Consider the following 19506-nt stretch of genomic DNA (forward strand, 5'->3'; position numbering starts at 1 on the left):
GTGACAGGTAAGTAGCGACCACCGTCCCCAGCGATGTCGCTGGTGAGATCTGCCTGTGTGGCAGCTCACTAGCGACCACTTAGCGATGCACCAGCGATCCTGACCGCGTCATATCGCTGGTCGGGATCACTGGTGCATCGCTAGGTGTAACGGTACCCTAACATTGATTTTGTCCCTATCAGCGCTGAGGGTCTCAATATATTGTTAATTGGCCCTCAATGGGCAGATATCTGCCGATAAAAAAACCCTCCTTAACCCATCCCTAGCCATAATTAGCACTGCAGCCTTGCAGCGCTGGAGTCCTGGGTTCAAATCCCACCAGGAACAACATCTGCAAGGAGTTTGTATGTTCTCCCTGTGTTTGCGTGGGTTTCCTCCTGGTACTCTGGTTTCCTCTCACATTCGAAAGACAATATTGATGGGGAATTTATAATGTGAGCCCCAATGGGGACAGCGGTGATCTGAACAGTCATGTGGAATCAATTGGCATTATATACTGTAAATGAGAATAATAAGTAATAATCATTATGAAAATGAATGATAGATTCTGTATGGTAGTGATTGGAGTCTTTTTCCATCATACCAGAGAAACTCTACGTGAATAATCGTTTGTATTAGGGCCACTTTCTAATGCATATTTAATAAAATTGTTAATGCAGGTCGATGGGATAAATAAGAGGCTGACAATGAGGTGGTGGTCCCGCATAGTGTTTGGCAGCGGCTTACTTAATGCTAATGGACACTATCGCTAGCAATATCGCTATAACGTCACTGGTTTTTGTGACGGATTGCTCTCTCTCTCTCTCTCTCTCTCTCTCTCCTTCCCGGCCAGCGATTCCTTTAAATTTCTTCATTTTCAGGATCCGTCTGAAAACGGATCCTGTGCCATCCGTTCACATCAGTTGAGAACGGATCCGCTTGTCCGCCTTTTTGGCGGATTATAACTGATGCAAAAAACTGAAGTGTGAAAGAGGCCTTAGACAGTGTGACGGCAGCTTCATGAGCCTCATTACTGTTTAGGGACCATCCATATTAAAGGTACACCTTGACGTGGTTGGACGGTTTTTGTGATCACGCTACGATAAGTGCCTTACGTTTTTAACGTTTACAGCAATATTGGAGTTCATGTATTCCATACTTCCATACTGGGACTGACAGAGGCTGACTATTTGCTTGCGCTTTTTTGCACCATGAATTTACTGTATAATCTTCGGACAGGTTATTACGGTACTTGCAGTCCGGTCACCACTTGAGCAACTATTTAGAGACCTATTTCCACGTGGAGGATTTTTGGCTTTGCTATACAACCTCATCTTGTTTCAACTGTGGGAACTCCATGTCTGGGTGAAGTATTAGCTCATATGGATTTATATTACTTTTTGGCTGTTACCCTTACAGCTCACAAATATAGTTTTTAAGTTTGTATAATTGTCGCATGTTTTCAAAATCTTGACTGTGTTCTCAGTGTGGGGGTTTTCCGTTTTTAATGAACTTAACACATGTTTTCCATGCCAGTTATTTCATTGATGGTATGCTGCTTTTTTGTGTTTTGATAAAGGTGCTTGCATTTATGTCTCCTGGCTCACAGGCTTTATTACATGCCTATGTATAGTCAATATATGTCACAATAGTGACTTTTATTGTTTTTAAAAAGAAATTTGTGTGTTTTTTGGTGTTTAATAAAAAAAAATATATTTTCTATGCGATTTCCATGTTGTGTGGTGATCCCCCTTTTTTTGGCCTATATCTTTCTTCTTGAAATATGGTAGTCATTATTTTTATAGGTCTGGCTTGGATCCCATGGTTATTCGCTTGTGGTTCCCCCACAATTCTTTATTATTACGGAGTTCATGTATTCATCAATCGCAGTGTGATGACGCACCATGTGTTCCTATGTTGGCCACATTAATTTAATACTAATGGTATGGGCTTTATTTTTACGTTTTGTAATAAGTCCTGAGACACAGGCAACAGAGTTTGAAAAGCAAGTTAAACCACTATTACCTTTAAATGGGCATATACCACTTAACTCTTTCACATTCCATAGATAACTGAAATGCTTAGCTGCTATCCATGATTTACTGTCAATTCTTGTTTTTTTCTGATTTACGACCAAGGAATCCAATTTGCCCTTCAACTGTTGTATCAGTTTAGGAATAGATGTCAAGGAGACTTCTAAAATGTGACCACATAAGAGATGAGAAAAAATCCAAATGAATAAATCCCGGATGACAGGAGCTTCTCCTTTTGAAGTACACACATTTTTAAATATTTTAGTATTGTAATGGAATTGGACACAATTTATTGTAACATTTTAGTTAATTAATGCCAGTCCTGATACAATATGAAATAAAAGAATAACAACTTATGGAAGTAACACAGGAATACAGATGGAGATGGCTAGTCACAGCTGCCGACAAGCAAGACCTGCTTCTAAGCCTGCAAAGCTACTTCTTTAATAAATAGGATCTGGGCTACTTAAGTCTTCGTTGTGTCTGTTCTGATGTTTGATGTGAATTACAGCTGACCTAAATCCTCTTGCTTGTCCTCATGCTACCCGCTCTTTGGAAACAAAATAAGGTCATGGTCCTGCCAATAAAAAACAGCAAGGTAGAGCTAGGACATAGGTGCAGTAAGGATATCTATGAGCTCATAACATATAGAGGAGCCTACACAGGCAACACGTTCTGAAATTGTATTATCTAGGCAGGTGTTCTCGCTGAAAACGGACCATGACCTATTGCTCAAATATGTCTTGCCGACACGTGTTGAAAACGTATCATAAAATATAGAAGCACAACGAGGGAGTCTCTGAAAACTCGAAATAATAAAACTAACTAGACAAGAGGGCACCCAACAATGTAAGTAGAACTGAAGAAATCCAGCAAGTGGATCATACACTCTGACTTCCGCGGGATTGTCAGAGAGTCTAATGTGCATAGGGGTCTCCCGACTCTCCCTAACAGATGCTGTTGGGGAAGAGAAGGATCCGCCCTGTTGGATTTCCAACAGCTAATCCTTTTGTTCTTGAGAAGATAAGTCAATGTGAGAGGGGAAAGGCAGCGGATCTCTCATAGAGCGCCAGGTCGAGTACAGTCCTGGAGATTGTTTAGCCGACGGCTGTCTAATGTGTAGGGGGGGGCTTTTGGTGAGCGCCTGATGTAACAATGTTTATGCATCAATGTGTAAAAATAAAAGAAACATTGTTACGTAGTTTTAGGCTGTGTGCCCACGTAGCGATTTTTAAGCATTTTTGCCGCGATTTTCGGCGCGAAAACGTTTAAAAATCGTGTACAGAACGCCCCCCATGCATTCCTATGGCATTCCGCACATGCTGTGCTAATGCTGCGCTTTTCTCCGCGGCGGAATCGCATCGCGGAAAAAATCGAAGCATGCTCATTCTTTTGTGCGGAATCGCAAAGAATTGCCGCGATTCCGCACCCATAGGAATGCATGAGAATCGCTTACTTCCCGCATGTGGCTATGCCCACCATGCGGGAAGTTAAGCGTCTCATGTGCGGTTGGTACCCACGGTGTGGAGGAGAGGAGACTGTCCTCCGGGCCCTGGGTACCATACCCCTGTAAAAAAAAGAATAAAAAATAAAAAATCGGGGTATATTTACCTTCCGGCGTCCCGCGCTGCATTCCCGGCCTAAGCGTTCCAAGTAATGCCTTGCGGCACCGTCCAGTGATGACGTAGTCTCGCGTGACTCTAGCGGTCTTGCGAGATCGCTATAGCAACGCGAGACTACGTCATCACAGGTCTCGCAAGGCATTACTGGGAACGCTGAGGCCCGGGAATGCAGCGCGGGACGCCGGAAGGTAAATATACACCGATTTTTTTAAATTTTTTTTAGCATTTTAACATTGAGGCCGCATAGGCGGCCTCAATAGTAAAAACCTGGTCACACTTGTCAAACACTATGTTTGACGAGTGTGACCAACCTGTCAATCACTTTCCAAGCGATGCTTCAAATCGCTTGGAAAGTGCTTGAATATCGCACACGAAAATCGCGGCAAAATCGCGATCATAATCGCGGTAAAATCGCGGTGAAATTGCGCGGAAAAAAACGCGCGATTTCTGGGAAGGAGTCCGGTTTTTGGTGTGCGTTTTAACACGCACCGTGTGCACATAGCCTTAAAGTTGTGAACAGACATTAGGCCGGGGTCACACTAACCAACGCAAAATACGGTCAGTATTTTACATGCGTAATACGGATGAATGGCCCCTAAACAGTGCTCCGTAATCAAGGTGCGGTCGCGTATTTTGCGCATGTAAGCATCCGTATGGCGAGATTTTCTCGCAGGCTTGCAAAATGGACATATAATGGAGCCCTATGACAGGGTTTCTAACAGAAACCAAAGACTAGATATAGACACATATATATATATATATATATATATATATATATATATATATATATATATATATATATATATATATATACATTCTATGTATTCTATGTGTATATATCTATTCTTTCGTTTCTTTATTAAAACTGTCAGTGTGATTTTACTGTATAGCGCACTGAATTGCCGGCTTTGCTAAAAGACACCGGGTGCGTATTTCTCGCAAGTCACATGTGTGGTCCGTGTGTAATCCGTATTTTTTGCGCATCCATTGACTTGCATTGGCGTACTACGGCCGTAGTACGCTGACAATCGCAGCATGCTGCGATTGGCACGGACCGTAGAATACGGATGAGAAATATACGGCTGGTGCGAGGGACCCCATAGAGAATCATTTGTCGTGTGTAATGCGTGCTCTCACTCGGCTGTATTCCTCGACAGTGTGACCCCGGCCTTACAGGATTTTCAGGATATGCTAGCCATATAAAATCTCTAGAGGTGGCAGACCGACTGGCGAAACCTACAACATATGTAGTGGGTGTGCACTGCTTTTTACCTTTTTTTAACTGTCAGCATGTATATCAGAATGGTCTATTGTATGATTTTATTGTCTTTACACCATACCATCTGCCCTACTAGATTGACCATCTACTGCTAGTTACTTATTAACTAGAGCATATATAGTATACAATTTTCGCATGATGGTTGCTAGACATCTACAAGTCTTTGACTACTTTTTTTTTTTCAACCCAATACCCGAGAATCCTACTGTTTTCTGGATGTTTTACACTGACTTATCATTATTCTTTGTACATATTGATTACAGCAATAAAATTGATATTGAGATTTTTTTTTGCCTTATTGCATTGTAAAAATAGTGTGATATATTGTTATGCTTAGCATGTCTGTTTGTGTGCGTTATTTTATGAGTCTACATATGGTAATATTCATTTGCATTTCATTTAGACACACGTCACCAACTAATGAATAACTCCTAACATATCCGGCAGCGCACAGCAGTCATGGGTGTCAGCTCAGCAAGTCTGACTGTGATTGGGGAAGAATCCTCTAATGGGTCGGGCCCAGGTTGTTCACCTGCGGCAGAGGGTCACTGGGGTCAGACGTACAGCAGCTGTCACCGGATTCTAAGTAATATATCAGATGCTATTTATTTCTGTTCCTAACAGTCAAGGACAAGATTGTGTCAGCAGGTCCATGGAGGAAATAATCAGAGACGTTCATTCCAAGTTATAAACAACGCCACCATTAAATTCTCATTAATCAAAGAAACAGGTCAGACTAGCTTAACTCTCCAGTTCTCACTGATAAGCATCAGGACACCTTACAAACTTGAGTAATAAAGCCCCCCATACAATTAGATACCTGTCGGGGAACAATCATTCTGGCAACAGCTACGTGTCCTAAATCCCCCCATACATGGGACCGTTCGGCTGCATGCCCTTGTGTTCTCTATGAAAGGTTCTGCGCCTTATCCCCAGGGAGAACAAAAGGATCGGTCGTCAGAAATCTGACTTTCTGGAACCTTCTCTCCACCAACATCATCAGTACGGCGAAGGTCGGGAGGCTCCCATACATATCTGTTGGCTTTTCCTGTCAATATCTGCGGGTTCAGATGACTTTAGTTTAATGTGCATAGGAACCTAAAGGAATGAAATGTATAAATCTCCTACACATTTAGGCATCAGTTAATTTTAGCTAAGGCCGGGTTCACATTAGCGTTTGAGTACGCAGCGTGGTGCTGCGGACTTCTTTCCTTAAGGTCTGCCAACTTCTGCATGAGTCCTGCGTACCTATCTTTAACACTGTGTATGCAGGGACATGCGTTGTATGCGGATGCCTCCGCGTGCGTCGTTTTGACATGCCCGCCGAGCGCAAGAATATGCAACATGTTGCGTTCGGAGGGCACTTCAAAACGACGCAAGTAGACGCATGCCCACGCTGTGGACTCAAACGCTAATACTATGTGTGTTATTTTTTAGCATTTTTGATTGGCGCTATTTGCTCTTATTTATAGATACAATGTACATACATAAAACCTGAAGTACCACCTTTAGGAGATTAGTGGTCTTCAAAGCACAACAGTGGGGTCACTTGTAGTCAGTTCTAAAATGAATTGTGAATAACAGATACAATATATGCACTTAAAGCTGTGCCACAACTTAAAATCTACACTAGTGTTGAAGTCTGCTAATATATGGTGTGAAATATAGGACATCTGGAAGGCCAATGCCATTTCCTGCTAACTTAGATATTTTTTTTAAATTTCAATTTTATGCAAATCTTAGGTCAAAATAATATTTTTTTTTCTGGAATACTTGGGCAAACAACTACGGTAATACATTTCCAAGAAAGAGTACTAGGAAAAACTAGTGCATAGAATGGCAGCAGTCAGGTTGTTATACTAGTTATAAAATATTATAGGTCCACATTGGGCATATACGTGTCTAAGTCATGCCAACCCTGGAGGCTTTTTCCTGCCATATATATCTGATATTGGGGTTTACCTTACTCCTCCCCAGACAGCAGATGTGATGCCTGAAAGAACGCGCCTTAGAATTAGGCTGATAGATATTTTTAAGCATACGAGCACCTTATTTCTGTATTGAGCATAACTTAAAGGGATTCTTCGGTGCCGCTCACTTCTGCACCAGCATTATTCATTTAATAGATGACGAAAGATGCATCCTGGAAGGTACGTGAAGACATAAGGGTTATGTTCACACCCTGCATAAAATCTCTGCTATAGATTTGGTAACAAATCCACAAATCTGACATGAAACACATGTGTTATTTGTGGATTTCACCCTACTCCATTTTTTAAGTACTAATTAGGGTGAAATCCACAGTGAAAACCTGCACAAGAATGTATTGTACTGTAAATTACTGAAGTCGCAATACTGCGAAATGTGAACTTGGCCAAAGTCTTTAGCAATGCTCACGTCCCAAAGTGAGAGTCACCGGACAACCCATCTAAGGCTGGTTTCACATTAGCGTTTTTTAGCGCAGCGCATCGTGTTTAACATGGGGGCGCATGGTCTAGCGTTTGCACGCGTTTTCGTGTGCATTATTTTTTTGTAGTGTGCGCCTAGGCGCGCCGGACGCAACCTGTTGCATTTTTGGTCCGTCAAACCTGTGTCAAAAAAACGCATGCGCATGGAATGCGCCAAAACAACACATTACAGTCTATGGGAACGCAGGCGTGCGCATGGACATGCGCACGCCTGCGTTTAAAATCGCATGTGTTTTAAGAGTTAACATGGCTAGAAACTGGTTAAAACGCATGCGCCTAAAAAGCAAACGCATGCATGATGCGTTTTTTGCATGCGTTTCTATGGCGCATGAAGCGCAGCGCTAAAAAACGCTAATGTGAAACTAGCCTAAGCATGACTGTTTGCTGCCTGCCAGCTCCATCTGTGGTTGTTAACCAGCGTGTCCCTATCTACTAGATGGTCAGACATATTTCAGCTCAAAGTAGATTAGACGCTGTGCAGAAGGATGAAGCAAATTACTGGTGGTGAAATGAAGAACCTCTCCCGCTACTAATCGATTTGTTGCTCTCGGGTATACATGTGGTGGTGGAACAGAACTGATTTGCCCTTCACTCATGTCATGACTGGTCTTGACTCAGGGTCAAGAAAACATCAAAAGAAGTAAAACAACTAAAAAAGTTGTCATCTTGTATTCCTCCTAATTCATACACGATATGTGAGTGTCACTACAAGTTGAGCTGGTTCTCACGTTTTGCCCCATGAGCACAGAATTAATGTTGGCTGTGCGGACTATGATAAGATGAATGATGGCCGAGGAATCCCACATTTCATAGCAAAGTGGTGACATAGCTATGAGTCATTAGGTAAAATAGAATTACAGTAATGTGTTGGAATAACACCCTATAATTCACCTGTTGTCAACAGGTGGCACGGGAACGAGACAATAGTCCAGCTCGTCATACAAAATAGCATTGTTTCCTATAGACTCCTTAGTTAGATGATTAACCATTTCAGAACCACTATCCTTACTAGAGCCAAGTGTAACAGCGTGTCCCTCCCCCAGCCTGTGTTCCTGGACTGTTATGTAATAAGCCCTAGGTCCACCTCACTTGTAATACATCTAGTGGGGATTATGTCTTTGCTCTTCTCAGCATGAGACTCTTCCAATACTCAAAACCTGTAAGACTGAATGGAGCCGATAGGCCTGGGATCTTATGCTGAGGCGAGATCCCAGTGACCGTGTGTATTGTTAGAAGCTGCCATGTGGGACCGTGTTGTGTCCCTCATCTGCTGGATCCATTGAATTCACCCAAGGACTATTTCTATTTTCCTGGCGTCGGATTGCCAGGTGGCACCCCCAGATCTGCTCCCTTTGTGTGGACTCTTAAGAGACGCTATTGATATTTTATGTTCTATGCTCTCGGTCTCAATAAATCCTGTTGGATTGATCTTCGGCCTGGTCTGTTGCACACACCGTCACACGAGCTAATAACATCTTGGTGATGGTGATAATGTTCATGTCACTATTTTATTTCTCCACAAACTAATTCATTATTTATAGGAAATACAAATTCTACTATAGGTACAAAAAGGAACCTTCTCGATGATCAGAGATAGAAACCAAACCCAACAGACATTTTTGGTTGGTTTTCCACATACTTAAGAACTAGTCCTGTGTATCTAACAGAAATATCCCAAGGTAATGGATGTCTGACACTAGCACCACTTGGGAAAAATGACCTATTACACTATAAAAAGTAACAGCTTTCTGGCGCTCGTCACCAGCCTTGTGTTTCTTAGAAAGGACAACCAGCAGATGTACCATGCATGGGGATAAGCCATTAGGAAAGAGATATCTTTATATTTACAAGACTGGAAAGCTTGGCTCCTGAGTCAGCTGGCGAGAAGCTTATACACATGCAAATTACTTTATGTGTAATGTTAGTCAGAACTTTTTGGACTTACCAACCACACATTGATAGCACGTCCATATCTTACGTTGCTAAACACCAAGGGCCGTGGATAAAGTTATAATATACGTATTAACTAAACTAAGATTACATGTGTATTTTCTCAGTCTTCATTACTTAAAGATTCACCAAGCAAGTAATAAGGTCCATACGGGCAGGGATTTTTGGACTTTTCATCGTTAGTCCCAAGCTAGTCAAACACTTGTTCAGCCAACAGCTATCTCTTCCAATTTACACTACACATGAACATTCAACTCAGTCAATCGGTCACGTGTTTTCAAAGGGAAGAAAGAAGAATGCAGCTGCCAGAGAGTTCTGGTGGCAGCTTATATCACAAAGAACAAAAGAATCAGGGAATTCCAAATGACCCAGTTTTATCTTCCCTAACATCATCTGTATGGCGCCCAATACACATCAACATCAAGCACGGCAGAATATCAGTAGACAATTTATTCCATCCCGTGGTTTAGCTTATGTTACTATGATTTACAGGATTTTTCTCTTTCATATAGTGTCTTCAATGATATATAACCTCATTTTGCTACGAAAATTCCAACATACAAAGGTCCTCGATAAATATATCACTAGTAGCTGAGATATAACTGTATACTGGGTGACTACTGGGTGACCAGCCAGAGCTAGAAACATGACTTCTTCAATGCTCTTCTAGAAATGTAAGACAATGTTCAATGTTCAAATGCTGCAGTCGGAGTAAAGCTGAGAAAGCCGACATTTGCTGTCATGATGGTGCATGGCATTCACACAATCTCCTGGAGGCAAATACACAATTACGTCGGCTCCAGCTAAACGTGCTCACTGCCTGGCAAAGTGTTCCTGGCCATTATTAGTGATTCACTCTAAAAACTCTAAAGAAAGCAAGAACGCCCTGAGATGACTAATGACGTTATTCACATGCCCGTCCTCATGTCACCGAAGGCCTGATGTAACATTTGGCATTTATTACATAAGAAAGCAGGTCCAAGGCACATTATGCATCAAACAAGTGCCAAGGTGATGGCCATTCTACCATAGCTGAGGTCTAACATCACTTCCTTTGTTACTAATGAGCCCTAATGCCAAGAAAAACACAGCTCTATTCTCCTAATACAATATTCTTTACATATATTGGACAAATACAGATTAGATAGTAGCTGAAACATACAGCCTGTATACCTACCTACTCCCCCGTACAGCCGGTATACCTACCTACTCGCCCATACATACAGCCTGTATAGTTATCTACTCCCCATACATACAGCCAGTATACCTACCTAATCCCCCATACATACAGCCTGTATACCTACCTATTCCCCCATACACATATATAGCCTGTATACTTATCTACTCCCCCATAAACATATATAGCCTATATACCTACCTACTCCCCCCCCACACATTCATACAGCTTGTATACCTATCTACTCTCCCATACACATACACACAGCCTGTATGCCTACCTACTCCCCCATACACTTACTGTACATACAGCCTGTATACCTCCCTACTCCCCTATACACATACATATAGCCTGTATACAGTAGGTAAGGAAAGTATTTAGACCCCTTTAAATTTTCCACTCTTTGTTTCATTGCAGCCATTTGGTAAATTCAAAAAAGTGCATTTTTTTCTCATTAATGTACACTCTGCACCCCATCTTGACTGAAAAAAAAACAAATGTAGAAATGTTTGCATATTTATTAAAAAAGAAAAACTGAAATATCACATGGTCATAAGTATTCAGACCCTTTTCTCAGTATTGAGTAGAAGCACCCGTTTGAGCTAGTACAGCCATGAGTCTTCTTGGGAATGATGCAACAAGTTTTTCACACCTGGATTTGCGGATCCTCTGCCATTCTTCCTTGCAGATCCTCTCCAGTTCCATCAGGTTGGATGGTGAATGTTGATGGACAGCCATTTTCAGGTCTTCCCAGAGATGCTCAATTGGGTTTAGGTCAGGGCTCTGGCTGGGCCAGTCATGAATGGTCACAGAGTTGTTCTGAAGCCACTCCTTTGGTATTTGAGCTGTGTGCTTAGGGTTATTGTCTTGTTGGAAGGTGAACCTTCGACCAAGTCCGAGGTCCAGAGCACTCTGGAAGAAGTTTTCATCCAGGATATCTCTATACTTGGCCGCATTCATGTTTCCTTCAATGGCAACCAGTCGTCCTGTCCCTGCAGCTGAAAAAGACCCCCATAGCATGATGCTTCCACCATCATGTTTCACTATTGGGATTGGATTGGGCAGATGATGAGCAGTGCCTGGTTTTCTCCATACATACTGCTTACAATTATCACCAAAAAGTTCTATCTTCATCTCATCAGACCAGAGAATCTTATTTCTCATAGTCTGGGAGTCCTTCACGTGTTTTTTCAGCAAACACTATGCGGGCTTTCATATGTCTTGCACTGAGGAGAGGCTTCCGTCGGGCCACTCTGTCATAAAGGCCAGACTGGAGGAGGGCTGAAGTGATAGTTGACTTTGTGGAACTTTCTCCCATCTTTCTACTTCATCTGTGGAGCTCAGCCACAGTGATCTTGGGGTTCTTCTTTACCTCTCTCACCAAGGCTCTTCTCCCATGATTGCTCAGTTTGGCTGGACGGCCAGGTCTAGGAAGACTTCTGGTGGTCCCAAACATCTTCCATTTAAGGATTATGGAGGCCACTGTGCTCTTAGGAACCTTGAGTACTGCAGAAATTCTTTTGTAACCTTGGCCAGAACTAAGCCTTGCCACAATTCTGTTTCTGAGCTCCTTGGCCAGTTCCTATGATCTCATGATTCTCATTTGGTCTGACATGCACTGTGAGCTGTGAGGTCTAATATAGACAGGTGTGTGCCTTTACAAATCAAGTCCTATCAGTTTAGTTAAGCATAGCTGGACTCCAATGAAGGAGTAGAACCATCTCAAGGAGGATCACAAGGAAATGGACATGAGACTTAAATATGAGTGTATCAGCAAAGGGTCTGAATACTTATGACCATGTAATATTTCGGTTTTTCGTATTTAATAAATTTGCAAAAATTTCTACATTTCTCTTTTTTTCAGTCAAGATGGGGTGCAGAGTGTACATTAATGAGAAGAAAAATGAACTTCTATTAATTTACGACATGGCTGCAATGAAAAAAAAAACAGAAAAATTTAAAGGGGTCTGAATACTTTCCGTACCCACTGTACATTAGATGACCATGCTATAATTGGTGAGTTCAGACATCTTTAGTCTAATGTGTATGTGGCCATTTCATACTGGCGGTGGGGGGACAATGACGGATTTTCATTCTGGTAGGGAGATTAAGCACGGTAATTCACATTATATAGAAATGTCAACACCTTACGTAGCTGTCAGAAGAACTAAAGTTTAGCTGACAGATATATCTTATGAGTGCCCCATACACATGCATTCTCGGCTCGACTGAGCATACCAGTGTTCTCTGTGAGGACATGGAATTGAGTAACTCCCAAACACTTGTGGCAACAACTTGTATCCCCCAAAAACAAAACATGACATGTTGAAAGCTAATTCTTCTGCCCTGGGAGGAGAATTGGGACACCCCAAACACGTCAGATGGTTGTGTGATTCCCGCTGTGCCTGGCAGGGTGGCTGACACTCATATAGCACGCACTGCGGTACCTTTATATGTGCCACCAGCCCTTCTGGGTGCAGATGCCAGGAGATGAAGGTGGCAGACAGTAGCCAGGATCACTGGAACAAGGATCACTTTGTTTTTCCATGGTGCAGACATGGAGATGAAGGAGGCCTCAGGGGACATTGAGTTTCTCTGCTGGAGTTCAATGGACTAATATTTACTACTTATAATCTAGATCTGCCCTAGATGTTTTACTTAGCATTAAAAAAAGATCCAAAGTACATAAAGGTATAGGCGTCTGAATGAAATGCATGAGACAGCATGTGAAGAAACAAAGGATCAGACAACCTAACAATCAGAAGCAAAGGTTAGCGGAGATAGGACACCCTTTGGTCAAAAATAGATCCTTTTTAATTGTTATATTGCTTTAAACTTGTATGTGGATGGCCCGTGTCCTGATATAGGCTATCTTCTGGGCAGAAGAATCCCAAAAGATAAACATGGAGGAAGGGCATGGACATTTGCACAAGTCTACATCTAGACGCAGCTCACCTTAGTCCTGTCACATAAGACAAGCTGCACTCTCAGGTTTCCCAGAGATCATAAGCCCCCACCACCTGTAGGCCCACACAATAGGACCTTACACTGGAGTTGTTCAGAGGTGGACAATTCCTTGAAGAGATCTATTGTGCAGCGGTGGTGAATTGTTTGGTGACCGGCCACCTCTAAAACCAAGCGTAACTAACAGGAAATTGCTTTATGAGCTAAGCCCGACCACAGATCTATTACTGGAAGCAGGAAAATGCGCAAACTAGCCAGCAAGGAAATCTCAGACCGGCAGCCGCATCCCTGGTGCCAGCACACCGAGGGTCCTTAAAGCACAACTCCCTATAGCTGAGATAATATCTACGTCACTGTAGGATCTCCAGGCCCGGCATCGGCTATGACTTCTAGTTGGGGATCAGGAGCCATCAGTAATTCAGCGTACCCATCCCCCCCAGTGGCTATAGGCTTCCGGCAGCAGCCTGTACTCAGCGGACGGTCCTCGTCCTGTGGGCTGCTGCAGTCAGTGGGGGCAGGTGGGCACGGGTGGTGTATGCATAGATGTTACTGACATGGGACTGATGGTCCGAGGCTCTTGGACCACAAATTGTACTGGTTTCGAAAAGCGTCACCAATCCTAGCTAAGAAGATTGCAGGTGTGAACACTCTGCCTTCATCAACCCTAAAGGACCTGTTCACCCAGACTTCCTAGTCCCTTTAATGACAGGCATCCTGACAGCACAAGGTGACAGCACAGGGTCAGATCACACACTGTCACACATATTCCTCCCGTCTTGTAAAATGTCAATAATTACAATCTAAGATCTCAGAGCGATTGTCCAAATAATGATGGCTGCCTCCTCGTACAATGACTGAGCACTTCTCCTCCCTGCCACCCTTCGCCTGGGACACAGTACACAAACTGTACCCTCTTCAAATAATCTAACTAGGACGGATGCCAAAGCAAGAAAATGTGTTTACATCGCGCACGGCTACATGGGAGTCGTAGTTTCCACGTCACATCAGAAGAGCGTACAACGGCTGTAACCAACTACAACTCCCGAGAGGCTCTGCTCAGCCTGACAGCTGGGCGAGGTTTTCTTAGAATTCCGTGACGTAATTAATCGCGGGACCAATGAGAATTCAATAAGCAGAAATGTCAACAAACAAGGAGGCGGCCACGTGACAGGGAAGCAGGAGCCGGCAGAGCCGCGGCCGAGGCTGTGCCGGGAGGGAGCGCTGCACACCGGGAACACTCGCAGCGAACCTGCCGCTGCACGGGCATGCTGGGAATTGTAGTTTTACAGCAGCCTGAGACGCAGAGGCCACAGTCCCGTTGTGTGACGTTACACACAGCACGCAGGGTTAGCAGCGGTATTATCTCTTACCTGGAAATCGTACAAGGCCACAATGTTTTCATGTTTCAGCTCCTGCAATGAGAAGAGCATGGTTACAGCAAGCCGCACAGAGACCGCACAGAAACCGCACAGGGCTGCGCTCACCTTCAGTATCTTGATCTCCTTCCCTAATAGAGTCTGGGACTTGGCCAGGTTCTTCTTATTGATGCATTTCACGGCCACCTCCAAGTCCTGCTTCTGAAAGCGGAACACAAGACCCATCAGTATCGCATGGGGGCAGCACTACAGGACAGGAAGAGACCCTGCAGAGGGGCTGCCAACCTGCAGGCCACACTGGGAGGGGGCACTATGGTATAGTGGACAGTTTATACTGGAGGTGCCACAAGCACCACACTGATCCTCCAGAGTGATAGGGGCCCTGTGGAGTGTACAGTATAGCACCAGCACTGATCCTGTGTAGTGTACAGTATAGCACCAGCACTGATCCTGTGTAGTGTACAGTATATCACAAGCACTGATCCTGTGTAGTGTACAGTATAGCACCAGCACTGGCCTGTGTAGTGTACAGTATATCACCAGCACTGATCCTGTGTAGTGTACAGTATAGCACCAGCACTGATCCTGTGTAGTGTACAGTATATCACAAGCACTGATCCTGTGTAGTGTACAGTATAGCACCAGCACTGGCCTGTGTAGTGTACAGTATATCACCAGCACTGATCCTGTGTAGTGTACAGTATATCACCAGCACTGATCCTGTGTAGTGTACAGTATAGCACCAGCACTGATCCTGTGTACTGTACAGTATATCACCAGCACTGATCTTGTGTAGTGTACAGTATAGCACCAGCACTGATCCTGTGTAGTGTACAGTATATCACCAGCACTGATCCTGTGTAGTGTACAGTATATCACAAGCACTGATCCTGTGTAGTGTACAGTATAGCACCAGCACTGGCCTGTGTAGTGTACAGTATATCACCAGCACTGATCCTGTGTAGTGTACAGTATATCACCAGCACTGATCCTGTGTAGTGTACAGTATAGCACCAGCACTGATCCTGTGTAGTGTACAGTATATCACCAGCACTGATCTTGTGTAGTGTACAGTATAGCACCAGCACTGATCCTGTGTAGTGTACAGTATATCACCAGCACTGATCCTGTGTAGTGTACAGTATATCACCAGCACTGATCCTGTGTAGTGTACAGTATATCACCAGCACTGATCCTGTGTAGTGTACAGTATATCACCAGCACTGATCCTGTGTAGTGTACAGTATAGCACCAGCACTGATCCTGTGTAGTGTACAGTATAGCACCAGCACTGATCCTGTGTAGTGTACAGTATATCACCAGCACTGATCCTGTGGAGTGTACAGTATAGCACCAGCACTGATCCTGTGTAGTGTACAGTATATCACCAGCACTGATCCTGTGGAGTGTACAGTATAGCACCAGCACTGATCCTGTGTAGTGTACAGTATATCACCAGCACTGATCCTGTGTAGTGTACAGTATAGCACCAGCACTGATCCTGTGTAGTGTACAGTATAGCACCAGCACTGATCCTGTGTAGTGTACAGTATATCACCAGCACTGATCCTGTGTAGTGTACAGTATATCACCAGCACTGATCCTGTGTAGTGTACAGTATATCACCAGCACTGATCCTGTGTAGTGTACAGTATTGGGGTACCCCAAGCACTGACCTGTGTAGTGTACAGTATATCACCAGCACTGATCCTATGTAGTGTACAGTATATCACCAGCACTGATCCTGTGGAGTGTACAGTATATTACCAGCACTGATCCTGTGGAGTGTACAGTATTGGGGTACCTCAAGCACTGACCTGTGTAGTGTACAGTATATCACCAGCACTGATCCTGTGTAGTGTACAGTATAGCACCAGCACTGATCCTGTGTAGTGTACAGTATAGCACCAGCACTGATCCTGTGTAGTGTACAGTATTGGGGTACCCCAAGCACTGACCTGTGTAGTGTACAGTATATCACCAGCACTGATCCTGTGCAGTGTACAGTATAGCACCAGCACTGATCCTGTGGAGTGTACAGTATATCACCAGCACTGATCCTGTGGAGTGTACAGTATTGGGGTACCCCAAGCACTGACCTGTGTAGTGTACAGTATATCACCAGCACTGATCCTGTGGAGTGTACAGTATTGGGGTACCTCAAGCACTGACCTGTGTAGTGTACAGTATATCACCAGCGCTGTTCCTGTGTAGTGTACAGTATATCACCAGCACTGATCCTGTGGAGTGTACAGTATTGGGGTACCTCAAGCACTGATCCTGTGTAGTGTACAGTATATCACCAGCACTGATCCTGTGTAGTGTACAGTATATCACCAGCACTGATCCTGTGGAGTGTACAGTATTGGGGTACCTCAAGCACTGACCTGTGTAGTGTACAGTATATCACCAGCACTGATCCTGTGTAGTGTACAGTATATCACCAGCACTGATCCTGTGGAGTGTACCGTATTGGGGTACCTCAAGCACTGACCTGTGTAGTGTACAGTATATCACCAGCACTGATCCTGTGTAGTGTACAGTATATCACCAGCACTGATCCTGTGGAGTGTACAGTATTGGGGTACCTCAAGCACTGACCTGTGTAGTGTACAGTATATCACCAGCACTGATCCTGTGTAGTGTACAGTATATCACCAGCACTGATCCTGTGGAGTGTACAGTATTGGGGTACCTCAAGCACTCAGCCAATGTAGTATACAGTATATACTGGGGTACCACTAGCACTGAACCTGAATAGTGTAAAGTATAGGGGTACTCCAAGAACCAATCCTTTGTAGTGTACCATATATACTGGGTTACCACTAGCTCTGATCCCGTGTAGTGTGCAGTATATACTGGGGTACGATCCAGTCTATTATAGAGTACATACTGGGGTACCACTAGCTCTGATCCAGTGTACTATAGAGTATACACTGGGGTACCATTGTTCCTGAACAGGTCCTTGCCCAGACTTGCCCAGCCCAGAATTATTTATTAATTCAGACTTCTTGTGAGATGGTGGGGAATTGATGGTGGTCCAAACTCTATGGGACGGATTTAATTTCTGCCCCATGCAGAGCTTCCAAGAATAGATCTAATCTTAGCCAGTTTTATTATACAAATGTCCCTATTAAATTGCAGCGCTGGGTCCCATGGGCGCAGGTCATGTGCTAGGAGCATATCCCTATCACACATGTTCATAGCTTTATCAGATCCCTGTCACACATGGTAATATCCCTATCACACAGGTTTGTGCTGTTCCTCTAAAGCAATTGATCACACAGAAGTGAGAAGCCTCCATGACACCAGCTCATCACACATCCCCCACTGCCACCAGGTCACTGCTCAGAAACAATTTGCCCAGTATTTCACGGTACAGACCCTTACATTATTGGCTGCTTACCATTATCATTGAAACAATCCTATAAAAAGTATATATTGTGTTATCTGCCAATCTACACAGAGATCGGCCACCATCCCCAGAGACAATCTACAGAGATCGGCCACCATCCCCTGAGACAGAGATCGGCCACCATCCCGAGACAGAGATCGGCCACCATCCCCTGAGACAGAGATCGGCCACCATCCCCTGAGACAGAGATCGGCCACCATCCCCAGAGACAATCTACAGAGATCGGCCACCATCCCCTGAGACAGAGATCGGCCACCATCCCCTGAGACAGAGATCGGCCACCATCCCCTGAGACAGAGATCGGCCACCATCCCCTGAGACAGAGATCGGCCACCATCCCCTGAGACAGAGATCGGCCACCATCCCCTGAGACAAAGGCTCCACTAGAGCAATCAGATCGTGCCAACCTCTGTGGCTGTAACGTACATTACCTCTTTGTGCCTGCCTTTGAACACAACAGCAAAAGCTCCATGGCCGATCAGATCTTTCCTACTGAACTCAAACTTCCCAACCGACTCCATTGTAAATCCCTGGATCGGCCGACAATAGTGCGATGTGGTGAGGAGGGATTTAGGATTGATGGGTAGAAGGAAGAGGGAGCAAATCAAGAGCTGAAGGCCAGCTGGAAGAGGAGGGCTGCTCTCCTGTCCACCTCCCTGCTGCTGAGGATCAGGCTCCGGGGGGTCACTTGCATGGGCCGCTGCTCCCAGCACTCCGGTCCTCCCTGCTGCATGTTAGTGGGTAGCAGAGGAGGAAAATGCAGCTTGGATGGAAGGGGTGACAGCTCCCCTAGAAGAGGAGGAGGTCAGGGCCCCCTCTCTGGCACCCGATCACTAGTGCCATGGTGATATATCGCGCGCTGATGCCACCAAGATCGTTCACCAGAGCCAATAGAAGACGAGGCTTTGTGTACAGGCCGGAGCGGACACTTGTGAGGAGGAGCTGCTGCTGGACAGCAGGGACTGACAATAAGGGCCGCAGCCGATTGCACAGCGCAGTCCTCCGGCAGATGAAGGACCTGCGCCTGCGCACTGACTCCGCCAGCGACTGCCTCCTACTGAGCATGCGCGTCTATCCGCTCTTTGTTGTTCTGTGTGGTGATTGTTGACTAAGTGGCGGTGCGGACTGTGGTGGGGGCGGGGATGGCCTCCAGCACTATGCACGCTCATCGGGAGCGAGGGAAAACGCAGAAACAGCACAGAAAGCATGGTGTGTTCTCACAGTTCGGGCCCAGGCAGTCATG

At 44.6% G+C, this 19506-nt stretch overlaps 1 protein-coding gene across 3 annotated transcripts in view; it reads right to left on the reverse strand.

The window, feature by feature from the left end:
• Positions 1 to 19296, reverse strand: part of ULK1 (unc-51 like autophagy activating kinase 1) — a 115558-nt gene extending 96262 nt beyond the window's left edge. For 2 of the 3 annotated variants that reach the window (XM_073557031.1, XM_073557029.1), the window contains exons 1-3: positions 18695 to 19296; positions 14957 to 15049; positions 14843 to 14884 (exon numbers count right to left, since the gene is read on the reverse strand). In XM_073557031.1, the coding sequence (XP_073413132.1) occupies positions 14843 to 14884; positions 14957 to 15049; positions 18695 to 18784 (225 nt within the window). In that variant the 5' untranslated portion in view covers positions 18785 to 19296. The remainder of the gene's footprint in view (positions 1 to 14842; positions 14885 to 14956; positions 15050 to 18694) is intronic. The other variant, XM_073557030.1, reaches the window with a different exon arrangement.
• Positions 19297 to 19506: the final 210 nt, after the last annotated feature.

Source organism: Dendrobates tinctorius, unplaced genomic scaffold (genome assembly GCF_039654945.1).
Source record: "Dendrobates tinctorius isolate UK_male_01 unplaced genomic scaffold, ASM3965494v1 ptg000243l, whole genome shotgun sequence".
Lineage (NCBI taxonomy): Eukaryota > Metazoa > Chordata > Amphibia > Anura > Dendrobatidae > Dendrobates > Dendrobates tinctorius.